The sequence below is a fragment of the Coturnix japonica genome, chromosome 2 (genome assembly GCF_001577835.2).
Source record: "Coturnix japonica isolate 7356 chromosome 2, Coturnix japonica 2.1, whole genome shotgun sequence".
Classification (NCBI taxonomy): Eukaryota; Metazoa; Chordata; class Aves; order Galliformes; family Phasianidae; genus Coturnix; species Coturnix japonica.
Window position 1 is genome coordinate 99,766,420 of NC_029517.1, and position 27,950 is coordinate 99,794,369.

At 39.5% G+C, this 27,950-nt stretch overlaps 1 protein-coding gene across 3 annotated transcripts; it reads right to left on the minus strand.

Moving 5' to 3' along the window:
* Window positions 1-738: 738 nt before the first annotated feature.
* Window positions 739-25,022, minus strand: TCEA1 (transcription elongation factor A1). Of its 3 annotated transcripts, none has more exons than XM_015855598.2 (10): window positions 24,827-24,966; window positions 19,549-19,611; window positions 14,758-14,863; window positions 8,783-8,870; window positions 7,612-7,760; window positions 5,754-5,810; window positions 5,073-5,227; window positions 3,787-3,933; window positions 2,855-2,926; window positions 739-1,770 (listed from the first exon to the last, which is right to left on the minus strand). In XM_015855598.2, exons 1-10 carry the CDS (start codon window positions 24,893-24,895, stop codon window positions 1,762-1,764), a joined length of 915 nt encoding a protein of 304 aa, XP_015711084.1. In that variant the 5' UTR covers window positions 24,896-24,966; the 3' UTR covers window positions 739-1,761. The 3 variants fall into 3 exon arrangements, with proteins under 3 accessions (XP_015711084.1, XP_015711085.1, XP_032298618.1); XM_015855599.2 differs by having other exon boundaries at window positions 1,438-1,770; window positions 7,612-7,757; window positions 24,827-25,022; XM_032442727.1 differs by lacking the exon at window positions 24,827-24,966 and adding an exon at window positions 23,652-23,708 and having other exon boundaries at window positions 1,438-1,770.
* Between the last annotated feature and the right edge of the window lie 2,928 nt (window positions 25,023-27,950).

The following is a 27,950-nucleotide window of genomic DNA, read 5'->3' on the forward strand; positions in this document are numbered from 1 at the left end:
ATGTAAAAACTTCAGCTCATACTATATGACAACTACATTCTGGACTCTTCTTTATTGAAAAGATGTGCATGAAAAGCTCAGGGATGAGCACTTCTATTTTTGGATTTGGATAACCAAAATGAAGCATAACTAGAATTTAGGCACCTATGATTTGTCTTGAAGTCCATTTCTTGGACTTCACTATTCTGCTGTGACAGCTCTTTATTCTGAAGTCAGAGGAGTGAAAAGTTGAGGCTGCTACCACAGCCACAAGGCTGGAGCAGGTCCAAAGGGCAACAAGGTTTATGAAGGGCTTGGAGAATATGCCCTATGAGGAGAGACTGAAGGAACTGGGGTTGTTTAGTCTGGGGAAGAGGAGGCTCCTCTCTTCTAATACCTGAAAGGTGCTTACAAGTGAGAGCTGGGGCTGGTCTCTTTCTCACTGGTGACAGGTGACAGGATGAGGGGAAATGGCCTCAAGTTGGACAGGGGTAAATTTAGGTTGGACATTAGAAAACACTTCTTTGCAGAAAGGGTTGTAAAGCACTGGAATAGGTTCCCCAGGGAGGTGGTTGAGTCACTGTCCCTGGATGTGTTTAAGAGCCATTTGGATGTGGTGCTCAGGGACATGATTTAGCAGAGGGTTGTTATAGTTGGGGTAGTATGGTTAGGTTGTGGTTGGACTTGATGATCTCTAAGGTCTTTTCCAATCTGAGCAATACTATGATTCTGACATATCTAAAACATAGAAAGCACTACCACAGTTCTAGCTTTTTTAATGGCTTTCTTACATGTGACAGGCAGAAAGATTAAAGAACAAATAGTGTTAAGGAGGTTGCATAAGCCAACACTGACTGTTCTGTATGTGTTTTGAACAGCAGTGCAAATTTAGGTCTACTTGTCACCCAATTTGCAATTATTTTTAACATATTTTTTTTGCCTCATTCCTCTTGAAATGTACTCAAACACAGCATTCTCCTCGACAGCAAACATCTGTTATTAGTTTGCTGCTGTCTAAAGCAAATTAAATGAAAAATCAATTATGAACCTGTAAATAATTTCTAAGAAGCAATTCTGCCAAAGAACTCACACATAGGCAAAAAAATGTATCAAATACATCTATTGTTCTGATAGAAAAAGGGATACTTTCTGAATTACAGTCATACTATCAAGTAAGTTGAATTTAAAATGGTTTTTATGCAAAGTTATGCAGGAAACCTTGAAATGCTGAGGTATTTTGTGCCTAAAATGTGTTTAGATACGTAACTCAGCTTCTTTGTTCTAAGCATTTTTCCTTCCACCATATAAGCCACTTTCTTTTTTTTTCCTATGTATGATAATAAGATAATAATAAAATACGTTATGGGAATGCATATTTCAGACTTTAAAAAAATAACAGTAGACAATCCACATAGTTAGGAAAAAAAAACAAAAACAAAAAAAAACAAACAAAGCAAATTATCAAAATATTTCATTGGTAAAAGTTTAATTTCAACTTACTTACAAAAATGAAAAAATACTTTAACATTCACCATACAATTGAGCAACCTGGCCCTACCGACTATCAGCTATAGGAAGGCATTTAAGGAAATGACGGCTGTGTCAAAATGAAGGCTAACTTCAGGCATGTATGCTGCTTTAAAAAAAGAAAAGGAAGAAAAGGAAAAAAGAAAACAAAATAACCTCTTGTTTGCAGGAAGCTAGCACTGCTTAGCCTAGTTTTTAAAGCTAATTACTAAATCCTCTTTCATACTGGTCCAGATGTCTTGACAATTTCTTCTTCTAACAGAACTGTGAAAGGAAAAGAAATTTTTATGAGGTCTCCGTAAAACTTATCTCTACATCTTTGCAAGAAGAAACAGTCATGTGACACTGTACTTTGGATATGGAAATTAGTATTCAAATCATTTGCTTATATCCTACAAATATGCTGTCACTCAAGCATTTTTATATAGAGACTTTTATAAATGCTACCTCACTAGGGGATTTAAGGACAAATGAACTTCTCTGTGCTGCATCAAATAACTTCTAAGCTTTATATATTATTTAGATATCTTGGAGCACAGATCTGAACTGCATTCAGTAACAGGAAACATAAAGCAAGACACAAAAGAATTCCTAATGCAGTAATCCTAATATCTGCTTTGCAGTATTATTCATATTAAAAAAACAGCAACCCTAACAAAATGAAGATAGCATGCAATATTAATATTATATCTTAAGTTGTAAACTCTACAGGCCTTCATTTCAGTGTTTCTCTACTTCATTACACTACAATCGTTCATGAGACAGCTTCAGTTGTTTTAACATCTTATAATTCCCATTTCTTGAAGTTTGGGGTTTGTTGTTTGTTTAAGACATGAAATACTACAATAAATTATCACTGTATTACACTTAACCCAATGCAGGAATATGGCAGCAGTCACTTTTTTTTATATTCCCTTTCTTTTTAGAGGAGAAAATAAAAGGGAAAAGAAACCCAACAAAATGCCTAAAAGGGCCTATTCTACCAATCAAAGCAGAGATGGTTGGAATATCTTTGGGAGAAGACTGGGAAAACAGAGTGGCTATCTTGCTGCTGCTTTTTATGGCAAAGCATAGTACTGTACCTAGATGTCACAAGGTCTAAGCCAGTGTCTTGACTTTTCTACCTCTAATTACCCTCAGCCAGAACTTGCAAATTCTCAACACCTTTGGCCACTGATAGTTTTCTAACATACAGCTATTTCAGAATATCAACATACGGTATCATTTATGGGTTAAGAAATAACCACAAGTCAACAGAAAAGCAACTGTCATTTATGGTAAAACATAAAATTAAGCACAAAGCCTGGTTGTCTGCTGTCAGGTATGCAGAACGGTCTAATAGCCTTACCTTCCATCTGTTTCCACATTCATTACAAACAACAAATGTTGTCATAGGTTCATCAGCACTGCGGGTTTGAACCTTTAGCAAAGGAAAGAGCCAGAGCAGAAAAGGAAAATTAGTATGTTCAACTTTTGTTAGCATGTGTTCAATGGAATGGTTTAAAATCAAAGTTTAATGTTAAGTAACTACATTTGGATAAGAATATAAGCTAACTTTGCATCCAGTTGAAACTATTTTGTTTGGACTACACAGTGATCATAAGCTTCTGTTTCGACAATTTTAGAAGCACTAAAATACCAATTTTGGTATAGAAACTGTTCATATATTTCTAGGAAAAAGATCTGCGGTGAAGCTACACTTTAAAGCTGCAGTTCAACTTTACTTATTGGATACTGACACAAAGGCTTAAAGCCTCGTGACTGAAACACAGCTTTTTGTTTGCAGTATCCTATACACAACACTAAACACAGCTGATCCCGTGATCAGTATTACATGCCCTGCAGCACTACACTTCTTGTAATATAATATGAAGAAGTTCAAAGTCAAAGTCTAGCATCAGTCAAAGGATAGATAATATTATATATACATATTCACTACCTCCATAAAAAATAAGGTTTACACATTGCAAACAGTGAAATAGTTCTCTATATGAAACCATATTATGAAAATTTAATCAGTAGAATTAGCAAAAACTCAGCAGAAATAAACTAGCACCTCACACTGCATACATAATCTGCTTAGATTTACATAAAATATCTGGTAAATTAATACAGTTGATACAACAAACATTCTTTATGTAAGCACACCTATGTAGGCCCAACTGCCTCCTTGTTTTGTATTCAGTTAGCATTTTGTAATGAAAACTTTTTTCTCTGACCATGTTTATACAGGACTTCAGCTTTGAGAAAGGAAAACGAATGCCCTGAATAACCACATACCTGGGTATATGTACAGTTCTTCTTTTTGCACTTGCCACATGTAAACAGATCAGTTTGGGTACCTCCTGTTTTGGCCATCTGGTGCTCTCTGATAGCCTCTTTGGTCAGATTTTTGCGCATTTCTTTCAACTCATCACTTGCCATTTCCTGTCACAGAAATAAACAGCACAGTTTAGTAGGGAGTTCTTGTTTTAAAGAAAATGAAGTGTGAACCACAGTTCCAATAAGCAGGATCTCAAAAATACTTATCTAGGGCTGGGTATAGGGGAGGGTGGGAAGCAGCAGAACACATATAAGCTGAACTAAAAAACTGAAATCAAATATTATCCATGCCTTTATTTTTCTTTCCTGTAACATTTAATTTTTCACTTCTGACTTTCTTTATAAATCAAAAGAAATCTAGACAGTGAGCATCTATTTGAATGGGAGTTTTTGTTGAAGTGTTCAAAATGTTCTTTCAATAATAAATCTAATTTGATTCAAAGGCCAATTCTCTTAGCTTCCTTCCCGCATCATTTCTGTATTCTATTTACTGTGAAGAGTTACCTTCAAAATTGTTTTACATAATCTGTCAAATCTCAGATAAGCTTTAAATCAACACTAAAAATGCCAATACGAGATGAACTGATCTTTAAAAGCATAGTGCTGCACCTTTCACAGAACAGTAGCAGAAGCTAGAATTTAAAAAACAAATGGCAAGACTGGCTAACATGGATGGTAGAGTTACATATCCATCAATAAGGGTGAATGGCTTAGTAACTTGAAGTCACTACCCTGAGCATAAGCCATCACCAACAGGCCAGAGAATCATAGAATCATTAGAGTTGGAAGGGGTCGCTTAAGGCCATCTAGTCCAACTCCCCTGCAATAAACAGGGACACCACAGCTACATCAGGTTGTCCAGGGCCTTATCCAACCTCGCTTTTGAAAGTCTTCAGGGACAGGGCATCAATCACATCACTGGGCAGCCTGTCCCAGTGCCTCACTACCCTCAGTGTAAGAATTTTTTTCCTTATCTCTAACCTAAATCTATCCTCTTTGAGTTTGAGGCCCATTGTGTTGTATTGCAGAGAATTCGGCAGAGAGCTTAACCTGACTCGCAGAGAAATCACATTTTCAGGAACCATTAAAATACACCACTTTCATTTCCTCTGCCCTCTATAATTCAGACTGTGGAAGCCATGACAAGTCTTAGTCCTTCAGAAGTACAAGCATTTTTATCAGTTAGGTAGCAGCTAGGACATAAGTCCAGTAGGGAAATAGTTCAAGATCTATGCCTTACTTACCTCCGCTGTCATTTTGGCAAATTTGTCAGGAGGTATGTTCCCACATAACACGTTTTTCCTTAGGTTTGGATTCTTTGCATCCTTGAGATTCGCTATCCTACTCCGTACCCTATTTTTGTATTTCATATCAGTGTTTTTTAATTCTTGAAAAATAGGTGCTTTAGATTTAAGGAACAAAACAAGTAAAACAGACCACTGCGGATTGGTTTTTTTTAGGGGGGAGCAACCTTTTTAAAGTAAAGCCCTTCCCCACACTCCCATCTCCAAACAACAGTTACTCTCTGCTCAACACAGCAGACAGTGCTTCACATCTTGCCAAAGCCTATTCACTGTTTAGCACATAGCTGGCAAAACGTGAATTTGGGGATAATAGGATTTAAACAAAAATTCTCAAAAATCACCCAAGGACTTAAACCCAGCTCCTTGATCTCATCTAATTACTAATATAAGTTCTGTATTAAAAGTAGAAATAGAAATCACACACACAGAGGTCCCTTTGTTTAGTTCGTGGTACTTTTCTAAGTACTGAATTTCAGTACTGATGCGTTAACACAGTTTGCTGGTTTTTGTTTTAAATGAAATAAAATACTCAAAATACAGATTAAGTGAACTATTTTTTAACAGTATCAGTGTTCTTTAATACTGTCATCCTAGAGTACAGAGAAGCCCAGCAAAGGATATCTTCTTCAATCTGAGAACCCAACTCTTCCTCATCAGCACCAATAGCAATGTAATCATCTGAGGAAAACAAAAGTTATAATATTAGCACTCTGATGATCTCAGCAGTATTTCACAGCACTGAGATCTAACTTGGAACATCAAAACAATGAATTATAAATAACTACACTGTATATCTTTTGATAAGGAAAGTTCGGTTGACTTATAAAAATCTGTTAACAGTACCTTTGTGAAGAAAAATCAATGAAATGATGAGCAACAAGAGTTGTTAAAAAAAAAAAAGAGTAGAATCACCTTAAATCCTTCAGACAAAATGATCTCTAGTTGAAAGACAAATAGTAATTAAAAACAACTTTGCTATACAGAAAAAAATAAAAGAAAAAGAAAACGCTGCCTTCTATCATGCTTGGCAATTACCCATCTGTACACACAGTGCATCTGTGTTTAGAATAGGCTACAATAATGAGAAAACATTCTGTATTGAGTTTCATCAATTCTTTCAGCCCACACAACACTAGCTATGTTTCATATGCATGTAAGAGAAAGATTTCTCTAGAAATATAGTAATTAAATATTATTGTTAAAAATATGTCAAGTAGGGAATGGCCATCAAATGTGCAAATTTGAAGAAATGAACCGTAGCAATATTGAAGACAAAACAACATGACCTATAACAGCTCCAGATAATTGTTTGCTGTTTCCGACCCAAACCCTTCCTCATAAAGACAGCTGCCTTTCCAACACAGCCTGGGACAAATTAGACACAATATGTGTTTTCCTCCTCCTCATTCTAACATGGGTGCACTTTGATGAGTAATAACAACACAGTTCCTTCTTGATCTCAGGCATAAGTCCATAGGACCAGAAAATAACCATATATTTCGAGACTGACATTAGACTTACGCATGATCAGCTAACACGTACAATAGGAAATAATTAGAAAAAGTATTATTGGAAACCTAGAGAAAATTCTAATTACACATAATTTCGAAAACCAAGAAGCTATATGCACCTTCTAAAAACCTGTTTGTCCTCTGAATTATACATCTGAGAGACCAGAAGTTTATGGTCCTTTGTCAGCCTTGATTTCTGCCTGTGTCAGAATTCATGTGAATTAAAAGTGAAGTACAAAACAGAGTGAAATAGAGTAAAAACGGATAATTTCAGAAGTCTGCTTACATTGAGTCAGACTACACTAAGCTAAGAACAGAGAAAAGTTCTTGCAGACCAGAACAGTGCATAGGAAAGAGTTCAGAGCTTGTACAACACTTGATTTGCTCATCATATAGCATAGCATACATCAGTTTAAAGACACACAAATGTACAGGATGGGGAAAAACAAAACAACAACAACAAAATCAAGCAATTTACAGATGCCTCAAAGGCAGGAAGATAAAACAATATAAGACTAACTGTGACTATATCCATGAAACTTCAAGGTTAAATCAAAACAGACAGGCAGCCTTCAAAATCAAGAATCTGAAGGCTCACAGGACCTCTAGAGTAAGAAAGGCAGTCACGCTTATGCTGACGCTCTCACTCAAAGATAAGATGAAAAAAAGCAGTTTCCATTAATAGAGTCAAATGAGGAATTGCAGAGGAAATAACTTCCTGTAATGAAGTTTTACTGTAGGCAAGATATCAGATGAACAGAAGCCACAAAATGTCCCATATCACCAGCTACAAGAAAGTAGTTCAATACACTCCCACGTTGCTGAGGTTACTCAGTTTATTGCATCTTGGGTGAACTGGCCTATGAGTATGCACACACAATGGGACAGAAGAAAGGGTACAGTAAACAGGGGCAGGAACAGAAGGAAGAAACAGTTAAAATTGAAAATATTTTGTCTACAGAGCTCACCTCCTGTTCTGAGAGCTGCAGAGAGCATTTCTCTACATTTCACTCGTACAGAATCCGAAGTGCTTGGAGCCCGAGGAAAGGAAGGGATGAAAGAATTTGAGGGAGCACTACCCTCCTCCTTCCTGCTGCTGGAATTGCTACTTGAACTGCTAAAACAAAAAGTAAAAACAAACAAAAACAAACCCAACCTAATATAAAATGGTTTTTTTGCTTTATTCAAATCATTTTTTTTGAGGGGAAAACACAGATTTTTGCTATAAATATTAAATGATATTAATAGAAAATAAAACACAAGACACCGTCTAAAAGCTATTTATAGCTTTAGAGTCAATACAATTTTAAAAGTGTCTTCAGAATATTTACCAGGGTATTCCACACATCAGAGACAGCAGATATTTAATCACATCAGGTGGATACTTATATATAAGTTTTAACTCACAGTTCTCAACGTTAACATGAAAACGTTTTTTCATTCAAGGAACCTCACTTTAAAAAACACTGAGGAAATATCATGCTAACATTCAGTCTGTTGAATTGGTACTATGGTTCCTGGAAGTTCCGCATACTCCGAAAGTTTTCTTCTAGCATTGGGACAAATAGAGGCCACACTTTGAAAATGGCTGCTGTAAACTGATTCACTACAAAAAGAAGTATGTAGATAATCTGGACTTGTTGATTCTACTTCGCAAATACTCTTCAGCACCTCAAGTGCCACTTACATGGGCTCATCTTTCTGACAACGTATATTTTGCACCAAAAAAGGTGCAGAATGAGACTGTTTATCAAACATAAAAGCTGACAAAAGAAGTATTCTAAACCTCTAACGTATGTAATTACCACAAAGTTGTAACTGAAAGCTACACTTCACAAAGCTCAGTACTAGTATTGAGAGAGGAAGGAGTCTCTGACAGATAAGACAGAATAAACAATAACTAGTCTGACCATATCTTGTCCTGTGGCTTTCATCTTTTCTTAGTGTGTCAGCAGCAGCCGGATCTTCTTCCCTAGCAACACACCATTTTTTGTACAACTGTACATATTTCACAAAATAATGTGGAAGTCATCTCTAATATTTAAACTTTTGGTCCAAACATATGTGAAAACTGGTTGATTTTTCAAGTTAATCCTAATTTATACTGAACAAAATTATTTGTCCTCGAGAATTAAGTACCTTTCCTCTCTTGCTTCAGGGCTGTTTTGTGAGGAAGATGCAGGCTCCTTTTTCTTTTCTTCAGAATCTTTATCAGTTGAAGGTCCATCTGGGAATACAAAACATGAGAAACTTTTACTCAGAAATTGATTTAAAGCAGTGGTAGAATATCTCTGATAATTTCTGAGCCAGTTAGACGTGCCATCAGCTCCTACTCTCTGATTTGACTCTCTCTTGCAGTACAGCTTTCCACCTCTCACACCCTTGCCGACCCAGCATACAAAAATCAAATCCTTCAGGTCAAGTCCAGCACCTCCTTTAACTGGCAGTGAAGACATGATAAAAAAGATTCTGAAGGAGCTTGATGTTAAATCAGCCGCCTGCTTTGGCTTGCTTTCTCCACTACCTACAGAAAGAGCCCAGTGACACTGCCATCACTCACCTAATTTTTGCGGATTTCTCCTTCTGAGCTCTCATAGATCTGTCATTGCACACCTAACTCTGTAGAGTGTTATTACCTGGTTGAACTTATTATTAATTTTACTAGAGAAATAAACTCAAAGAAAAGAAGAGAAAATGTCAGGCACAAACTGGATATCTAAACCCTTGCTTAAGCATCAAAAAAGAACCTAATTTCCTGAAGGATCCTATCCCCATGTTTCTCATGGGTACTTGTGGTATGGAACACACAGATTCAGGTCTCTTCTTATTCAAGCACTTAAAGCACACATCAAGTATTCCATCTCCAGCTGTAACCAAAAATCACTGACTACAAAACAGTCTGAAAGCCAGGCAAGTCCATAAAATTCTCCAGAATACTTCCTACAGGGATGTATGTGTATATATACTCCCATTATATATTATTATATATTTTGAGTGATTGTCTTTAATAAACTGGAAGTGTTATTAAAAATAATAATAAAATCCTAAGATACTGGTTCAATCAAATTATTTATTTAAAAAAAAAAAAAGCCACTAAAAAAGCAAACAAAGTATAAGCAGAATAGACTGCAGAAGTTTCTTGCTGTGACACCCAAAGACACTGTACTCAGAGAAAGGAAACAAACCCATGATCCATTTTTAACACGCACATTCACAACTAGTCTCCATGGCTACAAACACTTACATGATAAATACATTTTAAAATATTCTATATATGCATGTTATCTCATCTACTCCCATCTCAAGCACATGACAATTTTTGCTGGAGGTTTTTAGACAGATCTATTGGTATGTATCTTGGGGTAAGCACTTGTGAACATTTTCTGATACCCTTATCGTGTATTTCACTTATGTAGGGCAAAGCAAACATGAGACCAGGGGGTAAAGTAGGAGGTAAAATCATGGCTCTTTCTAACCTGCAGAGCAGCCTATGCAAGCATGTCTCAAACAAAAGGTCAAACTTCAGCAGCTGAGACAACTGAACCATCTTCAGCAAATATGAGTTCGAAATTACACTATCTTTAATCTCTCAGAGTTTATATATATTTCTCTTAAATCCAGCTTCATAAATCTGAAAACAAAAACATCCTCTACTTAGTAGAAATGTTCTTACTAAGTCGCTCACTTTTATGCATCACACATTGAAAGTATTGAGGAGATTCAGTGCAAAGCAGTATTTATTCTTAAACTCACATGTGAACAAGGATTCCTTATTTTATTAATTACATACTGTTCTTTTGTCAACACAGTGTTTAACAGTCTGCTGGGCAGCATTACAGCTTTTCATTGGGGGAAAAATATATTTATCCTTGAGAAATGAAGGTCTCTTCTAATTAGCTTTTTACATCCAGCGGCCAGATTCTGGAGCAAAGGAAGAATGGCAGCTAATGGGAACTACAAACAACCACAGGAATCTAACAAAGAAAGACGGAAAAGCAGCCTGTGACAGACATTTAAAAATTCAAATGAGCAAGTAATTCACATCAGGAAACATAAAGAATCAGATCAATATTTAGAATTGTAATATAAATTATCTAAGATCTTTTGAAGAGGCATGGGTTGTTTTTTAATTGTACAGCTATTATAACTTACAACCCCTCCTCCCCCCCCTTTTTTTTTCCAGGAACAAACTGAAATTGTCACCAATTTTAGAAATGAAAGACATTATTTCAGTTTTAGCTGCTGCTGCTTCAGAAGCTGATTAACAACAAACACACACACACACACTTGAGGGTTTTTCTTCCTTTTTTAAACAACACAAGTTAATTTATAGTAATATCCGGCAAACTGAAGGCTCGCAAATACAACTCCAGTCTATAAGAAGGACAGGAAGGATGATCAAGGGAATTACAGGCTTGTATGTCTGACCTCAGTACCAAGGAATGCCATGGAGCAGACTATCTTGAATGTCATTATATAGCACATACAGGACAACCCAGTGATCAGACACAGTCAGCACAGGTATATGAAAAACAAGTGCTGCCTAATTAACCTTATCTCCCATGATGAGATGACCTGCTTAAAAGATGAGAGGGTATCTGTCGATATTGTATACCTTGACTTTAGTGAAGTATTTGACAGTTTCCCATATTTACTGGAGAAACTGGCTGCTCACGGCTTGGACAGCTGTACAATATGTTGGGCGAAGAACTGGCTGGATGGTCAGGTTCAAAGAGTCACAGTGAATAGAGTTTAATCCAGTTGTTGACCAGTCATCAATGGTGCTTCCCCATGAGTGAGCACTGGGTCAGTTTTGTTTAACATTTTTATCATAAATCTGGATGAGGGGATGGAGAGCACATTCAGTAAGGTGACAGACAAAAACAGGTTAGGCAGGACTGTCAATTTACTTGAGAGTATAAAGGCTGAGCAGAGGGACTGGTTGCATCCAATTATCTAACATTCAGTATCTAACCCAGTGCTGGGTCCTTGCTTGGATGACAGCAACATCACACAGCAATAGAGGCCAGGGGAAAAGGGGCTGCAAAGCTGTCTAGCAGGAAAGAACCTGGGGGTGCTGGCTCAGCAGCTGGCTGAATGTGAACCAGTCATGCGCCAAGGTTGCCTAGAAGGCCAATAGCTCCTGGTTTGTATGAAATAGAGCATGACCTAGACAGTAGTGACTGTCTCTGTGTACACCAAACTGTTTAGACTGAACTTTTAGTACAGTCCGTTGAGAGCTCCTCACTACATGAAGGAGACTGTGTCACTCAAGAAGGGGCAGAGAAGAGCAGCAAAGCTGGTGAAGGGACTAGAAAACAAGGTTTAATGAGGAATGACTGAGGGAACAGAGTTTCCTTAGTTTGTAGATGAGATAGCTGAGGGGAGACCTCTTTGCTCCCTAAATATCCCTGAAAGGGAGTTATACAGAGGAGGATGCTGCTCTCTTCTTCACATGCCTAGTAACTGGACATGAGGAAAAAGTCTCAAGTTTTGCTACGGGAGGTTCAGATTGTATATCAGGAAGAATTTTTTCAAAGAGAGAGGAGCCAATCATTGGAACAGGCTGATCAGGACTGAGGCAATCTTGGAGGTATTTAAGAGATGTGTGGGCAGAGCACTAAGGCACATGGTTTAGCAATGGGACTCAGCAAATCAAGCTGATGGCTGGACTTGATGATCTTGATCATCTTTTACAAACCAAATGATTTGACAGCTCGTATATATATATATATATACTATATATAGTATACTATATACTATATATATAGTATACATAGTATATATATATATATACTATAGTATACTATATATATATATATACTATATATATAGTATACTATATATAGTATATATATAGTATATATATAGTATATATATAGTGTATATATATACTATAGTATACTATATATATATATACTATATATATATAGTATACTATATATAGTATATATATATATAGTATACTATATATACTATATATATATATATATATATACTATATATATATACTATATATATATATATATAGTATACTTTTATTTACATATATACACTTGAAGAACTCCTCATAACCAAAGTTGATGTTCATTGATTCATTTGTATAACGTATTCTACATTCTCAACTACTTGGCAAAACAATAACTCCTTGCAAATTCCACATTATGACACAATGTTATTTTATTCTGAGAACAGAATTTGCTTCTTCATCTAAATTGTGACCAAATAGGATGTGTGGTTTAACGTTTTTATAGCAACATCTGAAAGCAATCTTTCACTACAGCTCACACACTGACTCACTCCAGATAATGCCTGCGAGCCCTCTGCTGGGCAGCTTCTGACCTCACTTGAAAATCCATTTGTAACCCGGCATAGTTTTAAGCAAGCCATAAAAATCTGTTAAAACTCTGGTGATTCACAACCATATTTTGATTTCTAGTTTCCCATTCATCCTTAAAACATAAGTTCCAAAAGCATTCAACTAAGTACATGCAGCCTGAACAGAGATTCTTTCCTAAATTCCAAATGTCATTTATAAAAATAACTCACAAAGATTTCAGATCTCTGAGTACAATGCTTGGTATGATTAACAGCCATCCGCTTCTATTGTCATCTTTGATCCATATCATTTTACACGCACTATAAACCGCACAACCGAAACTGATTTCTCTAGCAGCTCAACATAGGGTATTTTGTATTCTTCTGAGAAAATCAAAACTAATGCTAAAACAGAATAACAGTACTTTGTAATATTCCCACCCAATAAGTCACAAAGCCCAGATAAGTCTTGTAATTCTGGAAGTTAAGTTCTAATAATTACTGAGCAGTGAAACATTTGACCTACTGCACTTCACTGTATGCTCTACATTGTCATCAACAAGAATCTAATTATGTCAGATTCCAATACAAACAGTGCTGCATGTCCAAAAATAATTTGATTTTATATTGTAAGTGCATAACCATAAGTGTTAACAGACTTGGTACAATCATGTACACGCAGCAATATCTACCCTGGTAACAAAAATTAGAGTAAGATAAAGCTAACATACTCCCTGTCCCAGGAAGAACATGTACAGTGCTGAATGTAGTCAAGTATTTGCTGTTTACTTTCCAGTTCCTCACATGTTTGAAATCACCTGATGTAAGCAGCCTAAAGGTACATTCTCACAATTGTCTTTGAACAATCTGAATGTAGCAAGCCAATAAAAGGGCACCTTTTGAAGTTCCACCTTTCCCCAGCTGTGTGCTACTGCTACAGTCCCTTTGCAAGAACTGCAAAAGGGCTGGATCATGAAACCGATAGTTGAAAAGAATTCAGAAGAAATAAACAAAATGATTAGTTTACAACTGCTGAGATCCCTTTTCTGACCTCTTTAGCACAGCAATGAGCAAGAAGGCCCCTCTGAGAAGGTAAGGAAAACCTCTTTCAGCTGCAGCCTACACTTGGATGAACGTATCATTACCATCAGACAACACAGATTTATACCAGTCTTTCACAGCAAGATGCTTTCATTGCAGTAATGGAAATAAAAGAAAAACTATTGGCTCACTAATTTGCAAATTTATTAAAACTATTACATTTTTAGAAACTACAGATTTACTTAGAGAAACATTCACTATCTCTAACAGAATTTTAAACTTAATTATTTTTTACTGTTTCTTCTCTTCACAAATGAGTTTATAACCAAACTTCAAAGGTTCTACGCTTCCACATGAGGTTCTGCATGAAATCTTCAGAGTACTTTTTACATTTGACAGAGGAAATAGTTAAGAAAAGGTTCGTTAGCTTTCAGTACTGCATTACAGTACTGCTCGCTCAACAGCATGCAGTGAAGCTTGAGAAATGAGTCATGTCACAGAAGCTGGTTTCCTACTGTTTGTCAGCACAAGTCAATGCATATTAACTTTGCTTTTGACTATATTTGTACAGTAATCATCTGTGATAGTCAAAGAAGTTAAAATAACCAATAACCTACCTCAGAACAGATAGTTTCAATACTTAAGCAAGAGCACAACTGTTTCTGAAGAACAGAAGCATAAGGATCTGTATCAAGTCCATATATAGTTGAAATACACAAAAGTAGTTAAAAAACAAAAAGGCTGATGTGCCATACCTAACAGTTTCTTCCAAGATTTGATCAAAGATTTTGCTAAAGATGTAACTTCTTCATCTGTGCTTTGCTTGCGAATTGCGTTCACTGACATTCCAATTCTGGTAGTCTGCAACAGAAATAAAAATATACTCTATAAAAAGAGGCATGAAGATAATTGATTAACATTTCTAAAGCCGCTGTTTAGACAACTTTATTTTAAAGGGATGTATTTTTATTTATCTTTATGATTATCAGTACATTTCACAAAGAAATACCACACTACCATTTGTCTCCATCACAGAAGGTCAGAGCTAAGGGAAATTGGCTGAAGTTTTTCTGTCCCTTAAGCACTTCAAAGCAACTCTACAGACTACTGACATAAACTAAGCATGGCATTCAGTCTATATTCCCATTTACTGGCTATGGAAGAAGCCGTACTATCATGCTGGGAGCGATCACGTTTTAGGTTCCAAGTCATTTTGGCAACAGTGAGACCTATTAAAATTTTACTCAGAGTTTTCTGCTTTCAGGTAGAAACAATAAGAAAAGCCTGTTCTTTTGAAAAGGCCAAGCTGGTGACAGGCTTTAAAGCTTTGGCACTACTGCCACCTATAGAGTGAAGATGAGATTTATTTATGAGTGACTTAAGATTTTTTTTTTTTTTCTTTTTAAGAACTATAACTTATGGATATAAATTTGGTAAACAGCAGTAAAAGATTCATTTTAGAATATTTTCAGCTAACACCTTAATATAAAAAATAGAACACTTCCACACTTTTAGCTTTGGGAAAGAAGCATTTAGTACAATTATTGTACTACAAGATCATATCTTGAACGATGACTATATTTTTACATCGTTCTTAAGATGCCCAGCTTTGCTGCATTTATTAATTGCCAGACTCACTAAGTACAATTTATTCTATTTACTTTTGCAGTGGCTTTTCATAAATATCTTCTCCTTTTCCTTTAAAGGAAAAGTTAAATCTCAGCATTACACTAAAAAAGGAAATAATTTGTTCCCGTAAATTACCCCTTACAGCCCACACAGAACACTTCTCTAGAGCACTCTGGATGTGCTAAATGACTGGAAATGAACTGAAATCTTCAGCAGATATTTCAGCAAATTTTAGGTCTGAACGTTAGTTCTGAACATATTTTAGACTGAAGAAAACAGATGGCTACTCACACGTAACTAAGGTTTTTCAGGATGGACTTTGTGCACACACACATTGACAGATAGCATCAAAGAGGTGCAGAAGTTCTTCCACTTTTCACCTTTCCTCCCCATGGCTGAGCACTGAGGACAGGCCAAGGACTTCACTCATGGGCAGATATTTGGAGTTTCTTTATTACTGCCTGCACTCACTTTCCATGACATGCTTCAGCAACTAGCTAAGTATCACACAAAGTCCTCAACAGAGCAGAACTGATCAATTGCTGCTTATTATTCACAAAAATAATTAGAAGGCTAGAGCACCTCCCATATGATGACAAGCTGAGGGAGCTGGGCTTGTTCAGCCTGAAGCAGAGAAGGTTGTGGGGTGACTTCATTGCAGCCTTCCTGTACCCAGAGGGAGCTTTCAAACAAGAGATGAGCCAACTCTTTGAAAGAATAGATAATAGCAGGACAGTGGTTTTCAGTTGAAGGAGGGAAGGGTTAGGTTGGATGTCAAGGGGAAGTTCTTTACTATAAGAGTGGAGAGGTGCTGGAAGAGGCTGCCTAGAGAGACTGTGGATGCCCCATCCCTGAAGGTGTTCAAGATCAGGTTGGATGGAGCCCTGGGCAGCCTGGTCCGGTATTAAATATGGAGGTTGGTGGTCCTGCCTGTCACACGGGGGTTGGAGCTTCATGATCCTTGAGGTCCCTTCCAGCCCAAGCCATTCTATGATTCTATGATTATGTTTAGACTATAAAGATAACATATTATAAACTCTTAAATAGTCTTATTAAGACTCTTAATAGTCTTATTAGAGAAGGGATGAGACACCAAAGCTACAAGCATAGCCAAAGAAATAAAACTCAGAATTAATTAGACTGATCATTTTTTTCCCTGATCATGCAAGCGGGACTGATGATAACAACTGCTTGAACTCTCAGCTTTCTTAAGGTTATATGTAAACACACTTCCTTTGTTTTTATACAGAACAACTGATTTGGTATCACCTAAAAGCTAAGAGGGAGTGATCCTCCAATTTATTTACCTGCAAACTAATGCAAGCAATCACAAAAGGTCAGTTATATTCACCAAATTACTGCTTCTACTACACATCAGCCATCAGCATTTAAAATTCCCTCAGTCTTCCAACCTAAGGAACTGCTACTATGAGAATCATTTCAAGTCAAAGACTCTGGTATCTTAGCCTAGTTCAATTTAACCCCTGAAATTCAATTACCTCTGTGCCATGTGCAGGTATCTGAAAACTCTCCTCTTCAAATGAATCATTCTTCCCTACTTGAAATTCCTCAGCACTTCTTGTTTGTGCTTATTGTGTTCTATTTATGAAAAGTAAAGAAACTCAGACTTGCATAAACATCTGTTTTTTCCACCAAAGCATTCAGGCTGTAGGTCTAACAGCTCAGCCAAGCAGCTGAGGAAGAACAGCAATCACTAAAGCAAGCTGAGATGTTACCAACTTGAAATTGCAATGTAGTAATAAGACAGAGAATTTGGAGAACTTGGCTCAAAGGACAAATAAAGCCCTTGAGAATAACCACATCCACATTCCCAGGTCTCCACAGCTTGCCAGTGAACCGACAAGTAATTAACAAGGACTGCATTTCACAGCTCGGTTTTGTGTAGGGGTGTGCACATGCATGTGTGTAATGTCCAGTAAAACCTGCTGGTTCAAATGAGGACATCTACCTCACTCACTGTCTAGCTGCGCGCTACCTACAATTAAGATCTGAGAACCAATGTACTTATTATTATGCAGCTGCTAGTAAACTGCATGTGACACGAGCTGCTGGCTGTTCACACTGGTGAGCAAGCTTACACATAACCTGTGGGATGTGAAACAGATTATTCTATGTAACTGCTTCATTTTTGTGACAGAAGTCTAATAAGACAGACTCGTGACACAAGCACTAGCCCAAATTGCTGAAGTGTACTTTCCCACTCCATGCAGTTGTAAGTTGTCAGAGGGTGCCCCCAGTTCAGACTAAAGTGACAGTCGTGCTGTATGATGAACTGTCCCTTCTCTTACTGCAAAGGCATAATGAAACTGCCTCACCAGTCAGAAATGCTCTTCTCTGTGTAGGTAATTTTGAAATGGTTTTCCCTCGTGTCCTGTGCCAGTCCAAATATATCAGTCGTATGATACCTCAGTCTACACAGAGGAAGTTAGCGCTCCCATTCTCTCACTGTCATTCCCCTTGACATTAGCACACCAATGAGCACTAGCTAGCAGAGCCAGTAGTGTGATTACTTCACATTTGAACCATTGCTCCAAGTCCTCCATTGCTTAAGCAATTTTGGGGCACTATGAGAAAACATACAGCAGATTTTACATACTTAAAAACTCAACATAAATAACACAAATTTCAATACACCTCAGGTATTTATAAACCTGGATCAAGTCCCCTCTCAGCCTTCTTTTTTCAAGGATAAACAGACCCAGTTCCCTAAGTCTCTCCTCATAGGGGAGATGCTCCAGGCCCCTCACCATCTTAGTGGCCCTCCGCTGGACTCTTTCCAAGAGATCCCTGTCTTTTTTGTACTGGGGAGCCCAGAACTGGACACAATATTCCAGATGGTGCCTCACCAGGGCAGAGTAGAGGGGGAGGATCACCTCCTTTGACCTGCTGGACGTGCTTTTTTTAATACACCCCAGTATGCCCTTGGCTTTTTTGGCTAAAAGGGCACACTGCTGGCTCATGGTCAATCTGTCGTCCACCAGGACGCCCAGGTCACTCTCTGCAGAGCTCCTCTCCAGCAGGTCTTCCCCCAGCCTGTACTGGTGCATGCAATTATTTCTACCCAGGTGCAAGACTCTACATTTAGTGCAGTGTTGTGCTAACTAATGCAAAAAGGTGAAACTTTCTAATTCTAATATTAAATGGCAACCAGTAGTACTAATAATGTACTGAAATAAAAACATTCTACAAATACATAGGTAAGACTGACACTACTTAGCTTTTTCCAGCTAATTCTGCATCTGCAAATTAAACATCACTTAAAAAGAATGTTACTTTCCAGTCTTTTCCAATTTAAGTGGCTACCACAGCAAAAAAACTGAACGTCTGCTAATTTCTGCTATTTGCAAATACAGAGATGAGTAATCTCCAGTGAATATGGAACAAAAGTTTATCACTGCAGAACTACATAACCAGCTCTAAAACTTTACACGTAAATAAAGTTCACTGATGCACTTTTTGGAAAGAATTTCTAAAAGTAATATGTAAGAGATGTAGATATAAGCAAAATGAGAATGTAATGCATGTAAGTGAGAGAGGCTGTCCTGCACCATCACATCCCATGCAGAGGATACAAAATTGCTATTGTAACTAATTGAAGAATACTCAAAGGTATGGGGTTAAAAATGCAATGGTAAAACACAACCTATTGAAGGTATGAACTAAGGTTCTCCTCACAGTCCAGAAACAGAACTAAGTTTAAGAACTTGATAATGGAAGAAAGCACTTCAGAGCCCTAAATCATAGTGAAATAATTCTATTCAGCCAAAATAGCGACGATTCTTCAAGAGGTTTCTCCACAGGAATCTATTTAAATAATGCAATCTTCCAAATTTGCTGGCTTCAATTTCATTATTACAGAGATAACTTTTGCAACATAACAATAAAAGAAGTTGTACCTGTAATAACTCAAGGGTCATAGGGATATTCTTAAGCTCCTTTAATAAATCAAGAGCTCCAGCCTGCAAAACAAACAAACAAAAAAGTCAAGTTAGTAGGAATCAAGAACTTCAAATACCGTACCAACAGCATATTCTTAGTCTTAAACATCACAGATTGGATCCAAACCATCAGCTCTCAATTTATCCACAGAAAAACCCCAGGAAAAGAAATATTCTGATTCACCAACTCTAAAAATTAACAGGCCTGAACTCAGAGATCACACTATTCACTAAAAGACTAGAGAAGTTTTATCCTGTATAATTCCCAGTGTATTCTATAAGTTGCTCCTTACAACAAATATCCCAGTAACAAAGCTGAGGAAGACTTGCTTATAAGTCTTATTTTCAACTGTTCACTTAAATATTAATTCAGTGAAACATACATACATTAGATCATATAGTTTGGTGCAGACAGATAACAGTATTCATCCTATATCACACTGGCCAAGCATCAGCTTCTTCCAGAATGGAAGCCAGAGCCCATCCTAATGCACTACAACATCTGAACCAACACTTTTGTTTAATATATGGCTGCCATGTGCCTGTCTTTATTCCTTTTGCACTACAATAAGGAAAGGTACAAACAAATACTGTATGAACACTGATTTTCAAGACAGATGAGCCTATTTCAGAGACTGCGCTTTTAGCTAATCTGCTACTATTTAGTTACTGTCTATACACACAGCTACGTTAACAAGTCATGCACTTGCCATGCTGGTCTTACTTCAAAGATTTCAAATACACGAGCAACAGGCTTCATGATTTACTCATTCACTTCAGCAAAGCTCTGCAGCACCCACTCCTCACCACACACAGGGCTGGCTGCCCAGCAGATGACAGCAGCCTCACAAAACTTAAGACACATCTGCTGTTATTCAAAGGCACGTGGTTCTCAGCCTGTGGCTTAAGGAGAGCAAGAAGGCAAAGGACTTCTCCCATAAGAAGCCACCGTACTTCAGTTAACTTCATCACACCCCTGCTTTTTTTTTTTTTTTTTTCTTTAATTTACATTTGTTTGGAAACAAATCCCAAATCCCCTCCTTTCAGTTCATTAGAATTCAATTCCCTTTTCTTTCATCATCATATCACAGTATCACAGTCTCGTGTGGGTTGGAAGGGACCTTAGAGATCATTGAGTCCAACCCCCGGAATTCGAGCCTCCTGTGTAGCAGAGCTGCACTTCTACCACTTGCACCACAGGGGATTCGAACCCGGGCCTCGGTGTTGCAAAGTGGCATTCCTACCACTTACTCAACATGTCCTATTTTGCTTACTGTATCTTCTTTTCCATACTTAAAATATACATTTTGCATATCTTTATTTGCATTTGTCCTGGTTTTAAAGTTCTCCCCAATCAACTTCTGACACTTGTTGCAAGGGAACTCAAGTAACCTGCTGCTGCACCTGCACTGTCCTACAATCTAAACCACTGAAGAAAACACACAAAACCACTAAGAGGCTGAGAAAAACAAAAGTGAAATTTCAGCATCACATCCAAACAGACGCAGATCGGGATGCTTTCAAGTTCCACTATGACCTCTTGTGAATGACAAGCAGCTAAAACAAAAGAAATGTAATTACTTCCTACCTAATAGAAACCTGATTCATAGAATCATAGAATTACCCAGGTTGGAAAAGACCTTGAAGATCATCAAATCCAACCGCAGCCTAACCAGTATCCTAACTCTAACAACCCTTCACTAAATCATATCCCTGAGCACCACATCCAGACGGCTCTTAAACACAACCAGAGATGGCGATTCAACCACCTCCCTGGGGAGCCCATTCCAGTACTTAACTACCCTTTCACTCATGAAACCAAAGCTCTTCTATTTTACTGTTACAGAAAGACCCCTAACTTCTATGCATGAAATACAAGACTTCCCCAAACTGAGCTACCACGCTAATCCATATCCTTCTCTTACCACCCATACGTGTGTTTTGTTTTCCATCGCAAACGCCTTTTAAAAGCCAAATAAGTTCATTAGCTTTAGGAATACAGAATAAAATGAAACTCAAGAAAATTTTCTTAGCCAAAAATACGCACCATATTCCAAAAAAATAAGAAGCCCCCTACCAAAAATACAATAATGAAGCACTCTTTACCCAGTAGCTGCCTATGTATCATGCCCTCAGATTCTCCAAATCCGTAATGCATTGATGCTTTCTAATCCTTAACTCTTTTCTAGTGAATTATATTAAGTGAACTAAATAATAGGTGCTTTACAGTTAAATCAGAATTAAAATCATATTACAATGATTATTATAAATCTTTTTCTTGCAAGGTATTCCTGGAATTTTATAGGAATTGAAAGACGAGGCCCCATTGCAGGTGGCTTCCAGCTTAGCTTACCTTTCATCTACACATTTAACAGATTATCCCTCTCTGCCTCCCTTAGATGATCAGATCATAACAACAGAAACGTGTTCTACGTGTATTGTTTGAAGTTAGGCTTCAGGCTGCAGAAAACGTAATATGTTTCTGAAGATTGTAGATCTATAGTTATAGATCTGAACACCTTCAGGTGTGGAGCCCTCAGTACAAGAAAGACATAGAGATTTTGGAAAGGGTCCAGAGGAGGGCCACAAAGATGATCAGGGGGCTGGAGCACCTCCCCTATGAGGACAGGCTGAGGGAGTTGGGCTTGTTCAGCCTAGAGAAGAGAAGGTTGCGGGGTGACCTCATTGCAGCCTTTCAGTACCTGAAGGGAACTTACTCCCAGGAGGGGAGTAAACTCTTCGAAAGGGCTGACAATAGCAGGACACAGGGAAATGGTTTTAAGTTAAAAGAGGGAAGATTTAGGTTGGATGTTAGGGGGAAGTTCTTTACTAGAAGAGTGGTTAGGTCCTGGAACAGGCTGCCCAGGGAGGTTGTGGATGCCCCGTCCTTGAAGGTGTTCAAGGCCAGGTTGGACGGGGCCCTGGGCAACCTGATCTAGTAAATGTGTATGTTTGGTGGCCCTGCCAGGCAGGGGGGTTGGAACTACATGATCCTTGAGGTCCCTTCCAACCCGGGTCATTCTGTGATATTCTGTGAAACATTTATTGACACAGACAACTTTATGTTTTCTTTTCTGAACTTATTCAACTGTTTTATCATCCATAGGTGATTTTTTTTTATACCTATTCATCAAAACGGAAGACAAGAAGGTGCACACAAGTGAGAGGAAGGAAGGTACAATACACATTTTAACCAAATCCCATTAATTCTGAAGATGTAGTGACATCTATTTCAAAAATGCAACCACCTGAAGCAACAGCAGAAATATGTATATCACTGTGAATTAAATACAAAACTCCATCGTTCTTTTGTCCTTTGAAATAAAAGAACTGTGTGCATCGCTTCAGTAAAATAGTTATGAAATCTGCCCAGATACAATTAAACCCTTCATCAAAGCAAGTCACCAAGATCCTGACTCAGGACGTGTGTCTGCTCTGAGCTCCTTTTCATTCCATCAAAAGAAATGCTGCGCAGCTCTCTGTCACAAGCACAGAGCCTCCCTGTGTAGGAGATTCTTTCCTGACATCAGGCTCCTGACGACTTCAGAGAGAAATGGCATCAAAGTCTTTTTTATTGATGGCTTCCATCGAATCTATCACAAAGACACACACAGAATGCACACTGACACACACACAAAAAGCGTTTCAGACTAAAATGCACGTTGGCAGCATAAAGGGTTTAAAGTTTCCTGTTCAGTCTTTGTTTCAATCATAGGATCATTAAGGTTGGAAAAGACCTCTAAGATCATCTAGTTCAACCGTCAGCCTATCCCCACCATGCTCACTAATCATATCCCTCAGCACCACATCTCCACAGTCCCTGAATACCTGCAGGGACAGTGGCTCCACCATTCCCCTGGGCAGCCTGATCCGATGCCTCACCCCTCTTTTAGGAAACTTCTCCTAATGTCTAACCTGAACCTCCCCTGGCAGCATCCCACTGATGCTTGTCTCATGGACATGGTGCTTACATGCACCAGAGCACCAGCATGTTCTCAGGTGCTGCTGAACTGCAGCTCTAAGTTTCCAAAATCCCCAGGAAATAGATGATGGTCAGTCACCAGGAGCATCCATAGGATCACTGCATGGGTGGCCATTTCCATGTTGCCTGGGAGACTTGCCTTCTGATGTCATAAGCCTCCCAGATAGCACTGAATTGACTGGATCTCACCATTCTCACTATCATGACATTCAAACGTTCTGTTTTCGGCATGTTTTTATCAGAATCACAGAATAGTTTGAGTTGGAAAGGACCTTAAAACCTATCTAGTTTCATCTGCCTGCCATAGGCAGGGCTGCCACTACTAGCTCAGGCTGTCTGAAGCCCCATCCAACCTGGCCACCAGGGATGGGGCAACACAGTTTCTCTGGGCAGACTGTGCCAGTGCCTCACCACCTCTGAGTTGAGAGCTTGCCCCCTAACATCTAATCTAAATCTACACTCCTTTAATTTAAAGTCACTAACCCTTGTTCCTTCTCAATGCTCTCTGACAAAGAGATTTCACAGCTTTCCTGTACGGACTATGATACATCCTAAGAAAGAATCGCTACAATATCAAGAGCCGGGAAAGTGAAACAATGAATCATTTGGTGCTTAAAAGCTGAAGGGCGGAGGAGAAAGGATTACTGTATCACAAAAAGCTTGCAGATAGGTTTTCTAATAGCAAGGAGGGATGCGAAACCCCTCTCATTGCGTGGAGTACTGCCGCCAGAACTTCAGCACCTGGGTGCAGCCTCCCGCACCAACCTTACTTAAAGTATCTGGTGCTGCTGTCGGCTATACAAAACTCAGTCCAATCAGTGGGAAACGAATACATTTTATTGCTTTAGCGCAACGAGGGGGGTGCTCAGCCCACGTGTGCCTCAGAACCCGACCAGCAGGACCAGGGCTCCTCAGTTAACCTTCATAGCTTTGAAACAGCACGGATCGCCTCGCCATCCGTGCTCGAACACGAAAACAATGTATCTGGACGAGAGACCCGCCCGCGCGTTTCCCCACCCAGCGGCTGAGTCGCCAGCCGCCTGCTCCGCAGGGCCCAGCACGGACACCTCCACAGCCCGGCAACAGGACACGAGGAGCCGGGCCAGGCGAAGCGACTCCAACCCCACCGCCAGGCTGAGGATGCCGCACGGAGCTCCCCGGACGGCGGCGGCCCCCGTGGGCCGAGCGGGGCCCGCTAAAGAGAAAGCAGCGCGGAGCCGGCAGGGTGCCGAGCCTCGCCCCGCCCCGGCTCACCGCGTTCTTTTTCGCCACCATCTTGTCCAGCCGCTTGGCGATCCGCACGATCTCCTCCTCCGTCGTCATGGCTGCCAGGCCCGGCGTGGCAGCGGCACCCCCAGAGCCGGGCGGGAGGACGGGACGGCGGTAGGCCGGGATGGAGGCGGGCCGCGGCGCAGCGCCCCGACCCAGCAGCCCCAGCGGCGGCGCCAGGCAGCGCCCGCAGAGCGCCGGCAGCCGGAGCCACAGGCAGCGCTGCGGAGCGCCGACAGCGGGCGGGGAGGGGAGGGCCTCGGGCAGGGGGCGGTCCTACCCGCCTCAGCTTGTGAGAGAAATAGCGCTGAGGGAACGGCTATGGCTGCCAGGGAGAGCAAAGTGCAGTTCAATGAGCTGCTCGCTGCGTTGTCATCTCCAGTTCGGGGTGCTCGTGAGCCCTGAGGAAAAACACCTTCCACACAGCGTTACAGCCCAGCCGCCAGCATCATTCAGTCATTTTATGTTTTTGAGCTTACCCTCGGCTGTCCATTACAGCACTTCGCTTTAAACTGAAGGAAAATCCCTTCTTTCCTGAAGCCAGAAAGGTCTTTCAGAAAGCCTATGAATCACGGAGGATTTTAGATGGCAATTCTCGATGAGGTTCAGGACCCAGATCCAGTACAAGAGCAATGCAGACACAGCAGAAACCTTTACCTGAGCCCCACGTTATACTGCAGGGTGCTAAACGCCTCCTGGTCTTCACAATAGCCCAAGCCTTGTCTGTGTTCAACTGGGATATGTATCGATGAAGTTTGATGTAAATATATGATATGCACCATCAGTTAACTTCACAGAATCACAGAATTATCAAGGTTGGAAAAGACCTAGAAGATCATCTAGTCCAACCATTACCAATACTTCCCGGCTAAATCATATTCATCAACAGAACATCCATCCTTGACCATTAATTTGTTATCCTTAATTTTGTCGTCAGGAGAAAAACAAAACAAAACCATTGTTTAACTATTTTCACTGCATTTAATTCAAGAAGGCAGTCGGGATAGCTGCAGGTTACATAAAGATCACATGCAGATGATCCCCTGCTAAGGTTCAGGAGGGCGTTCATGCATGCCCCTGGGCTCTATTATTAGTAAGCCTGTAATGCTGCAGATGCCTGCGTTGTAAACCAAGGGCTGGAAAATATGAACACTTTGGAGAAGAGGTAAGATGAGCGTTGTCCTTGAAATGACTCTCAGGAAAGCAATGAGAACAAAGAGCACTGCCACTGCAACTACGTGCTGCGTGCTTTACAGCAGGACTGCCTTCAATTCTGAAGCCATATAGAGACAGGTGCTTTTAAGGCACACAACATCTAATCCTCGAACACCCCCCCCCCGAGGGTCAGTGACCACCACCTCCCTGGGCAGTGCATTCCAGTGCCTGACTACCCTTTCTGAGAAGTAATATTTCCTAATCTCCCCTGCCACAGCTTGAAACCATTCCCTCTGGTCCTAACTAATGACACGAGAGAAGAGGCCAACCCCCAGCTCACTACAACCTCCCTTCAGGAAGTTATAGAGAGCTATAAGGTCTCCCCTGAGCCTCCTCTTCTCCAGGCTGAACAATCCCAGCTCATTCAGCCTCTCCTCATATGGCATACTGTGCTAGCAGTATCATTTAAAAACACTATTTTCACCTTTTCCAACTGAAATCAGTAATTGGAGGCATCCATACATGAAAATTTAAGAAAAACATAGAGAGATAGATAGATAGATAGATAGATAGATAGATAGATAGATAGATAGATAGATAGATAGATAGATTTAGGGACTGTTACTACACTGTCACTCAGATGAGCCCTGTCATCTCTATTCTGGAGACTATTCTATACTAGAGATTCAAAGTACTCAAGTCTTTTAAAGACTTTTCACCCCACCCCCACATCATTTGAAGCACTACTTAGCAAATCATTTCAAGTATAAGCTAATTCAAGAGTTTGCTCACATTCACCACCAGGGAACATTCAGACTCTGCCTTTTGAAGTCCATCAGCTCCCTCTGTTAACATACACAAGAAGCCCTTCAGAAAGGCTGAACTGCCTCGAGGGAAAGCGACCTTGTTTACACAGAAAAGCTGAACCTCACACTTCCATGCCTGAAGTTGACTGTACCTCTGCAAACTGGACAAGAGTTATTACAGAGATAAAAGGAAGCAACGTGTTGCTCTTTCCCAGTAACTGGATCTAAAAGAAAACCATTCTTTACTCGTTTATTTTGTGGATGTCAATTAAATTATGTTAGCACTTCAACTAAATCAGTTTTAATGAGTTACATCAAAGGCACATTCCACTCAAAGAGAATTAATAAAACCTGTTGTCCCAAAGGCAAATGGCAGCAATGTCAGCAGCAAGCAAAGAAAATCAATCTTTTCTTCTACACCTATTATTCTTCTTCAAAGAATCCCATTTGCAAACTAATTAGTTGACATTATGAAAATGCTGTCCCCTTCTTCATTTACACCAGTGGTCTCAAACTGTATTGGATAAGGTTTAGTACAATATTACACAGAATTGTAGGGGTTGGAAGGGACTTCTGGAGGTCATGGAGTCCAACTTCCTTGCTAAAGCAGGTTCCCTACAGTAGGTTGAACAGGAAAGCATCCAGGCGGATTCTGAATATCTCCAGAGAAGCAGACTGCACAGCCTCTCTGGGCAGCCTGTTCTGTCACCCTCACAGTAAATGTGCTTTTCCATGTTCACATTAAACTTCAAGTTTGTTCTCAGTCCCATCTGTTAACATAAACAGCACCCCTACACAAAAGATGCATCCTAATAGCTTTAATGAAGTTCAGTGTACCCCATCAGAGAGAACATGTTTTAATGAACAATTCTAGTATCAGTTATAGCATACAGTACTTTTCATCAGTCTACTGCACTGTAATCACAGAAGGCAGGAATAAGAAACCAGAGCATACAGCCCTCACCCCAGTTTTACTTCAAGACTGGCTGAAAGACTTGGCTTATAATACCTAACTTGGTGCACTTACTTAGAAAATGAGCAGCACATTCTAACAAGAAGTCACAGAATCACAGAATTGTAGGGGTTGGAGGGGACCTCTAGAGATCAGAGTCCAACCCCCTGCCAAAGCAGGCTCCCTACACCACGTC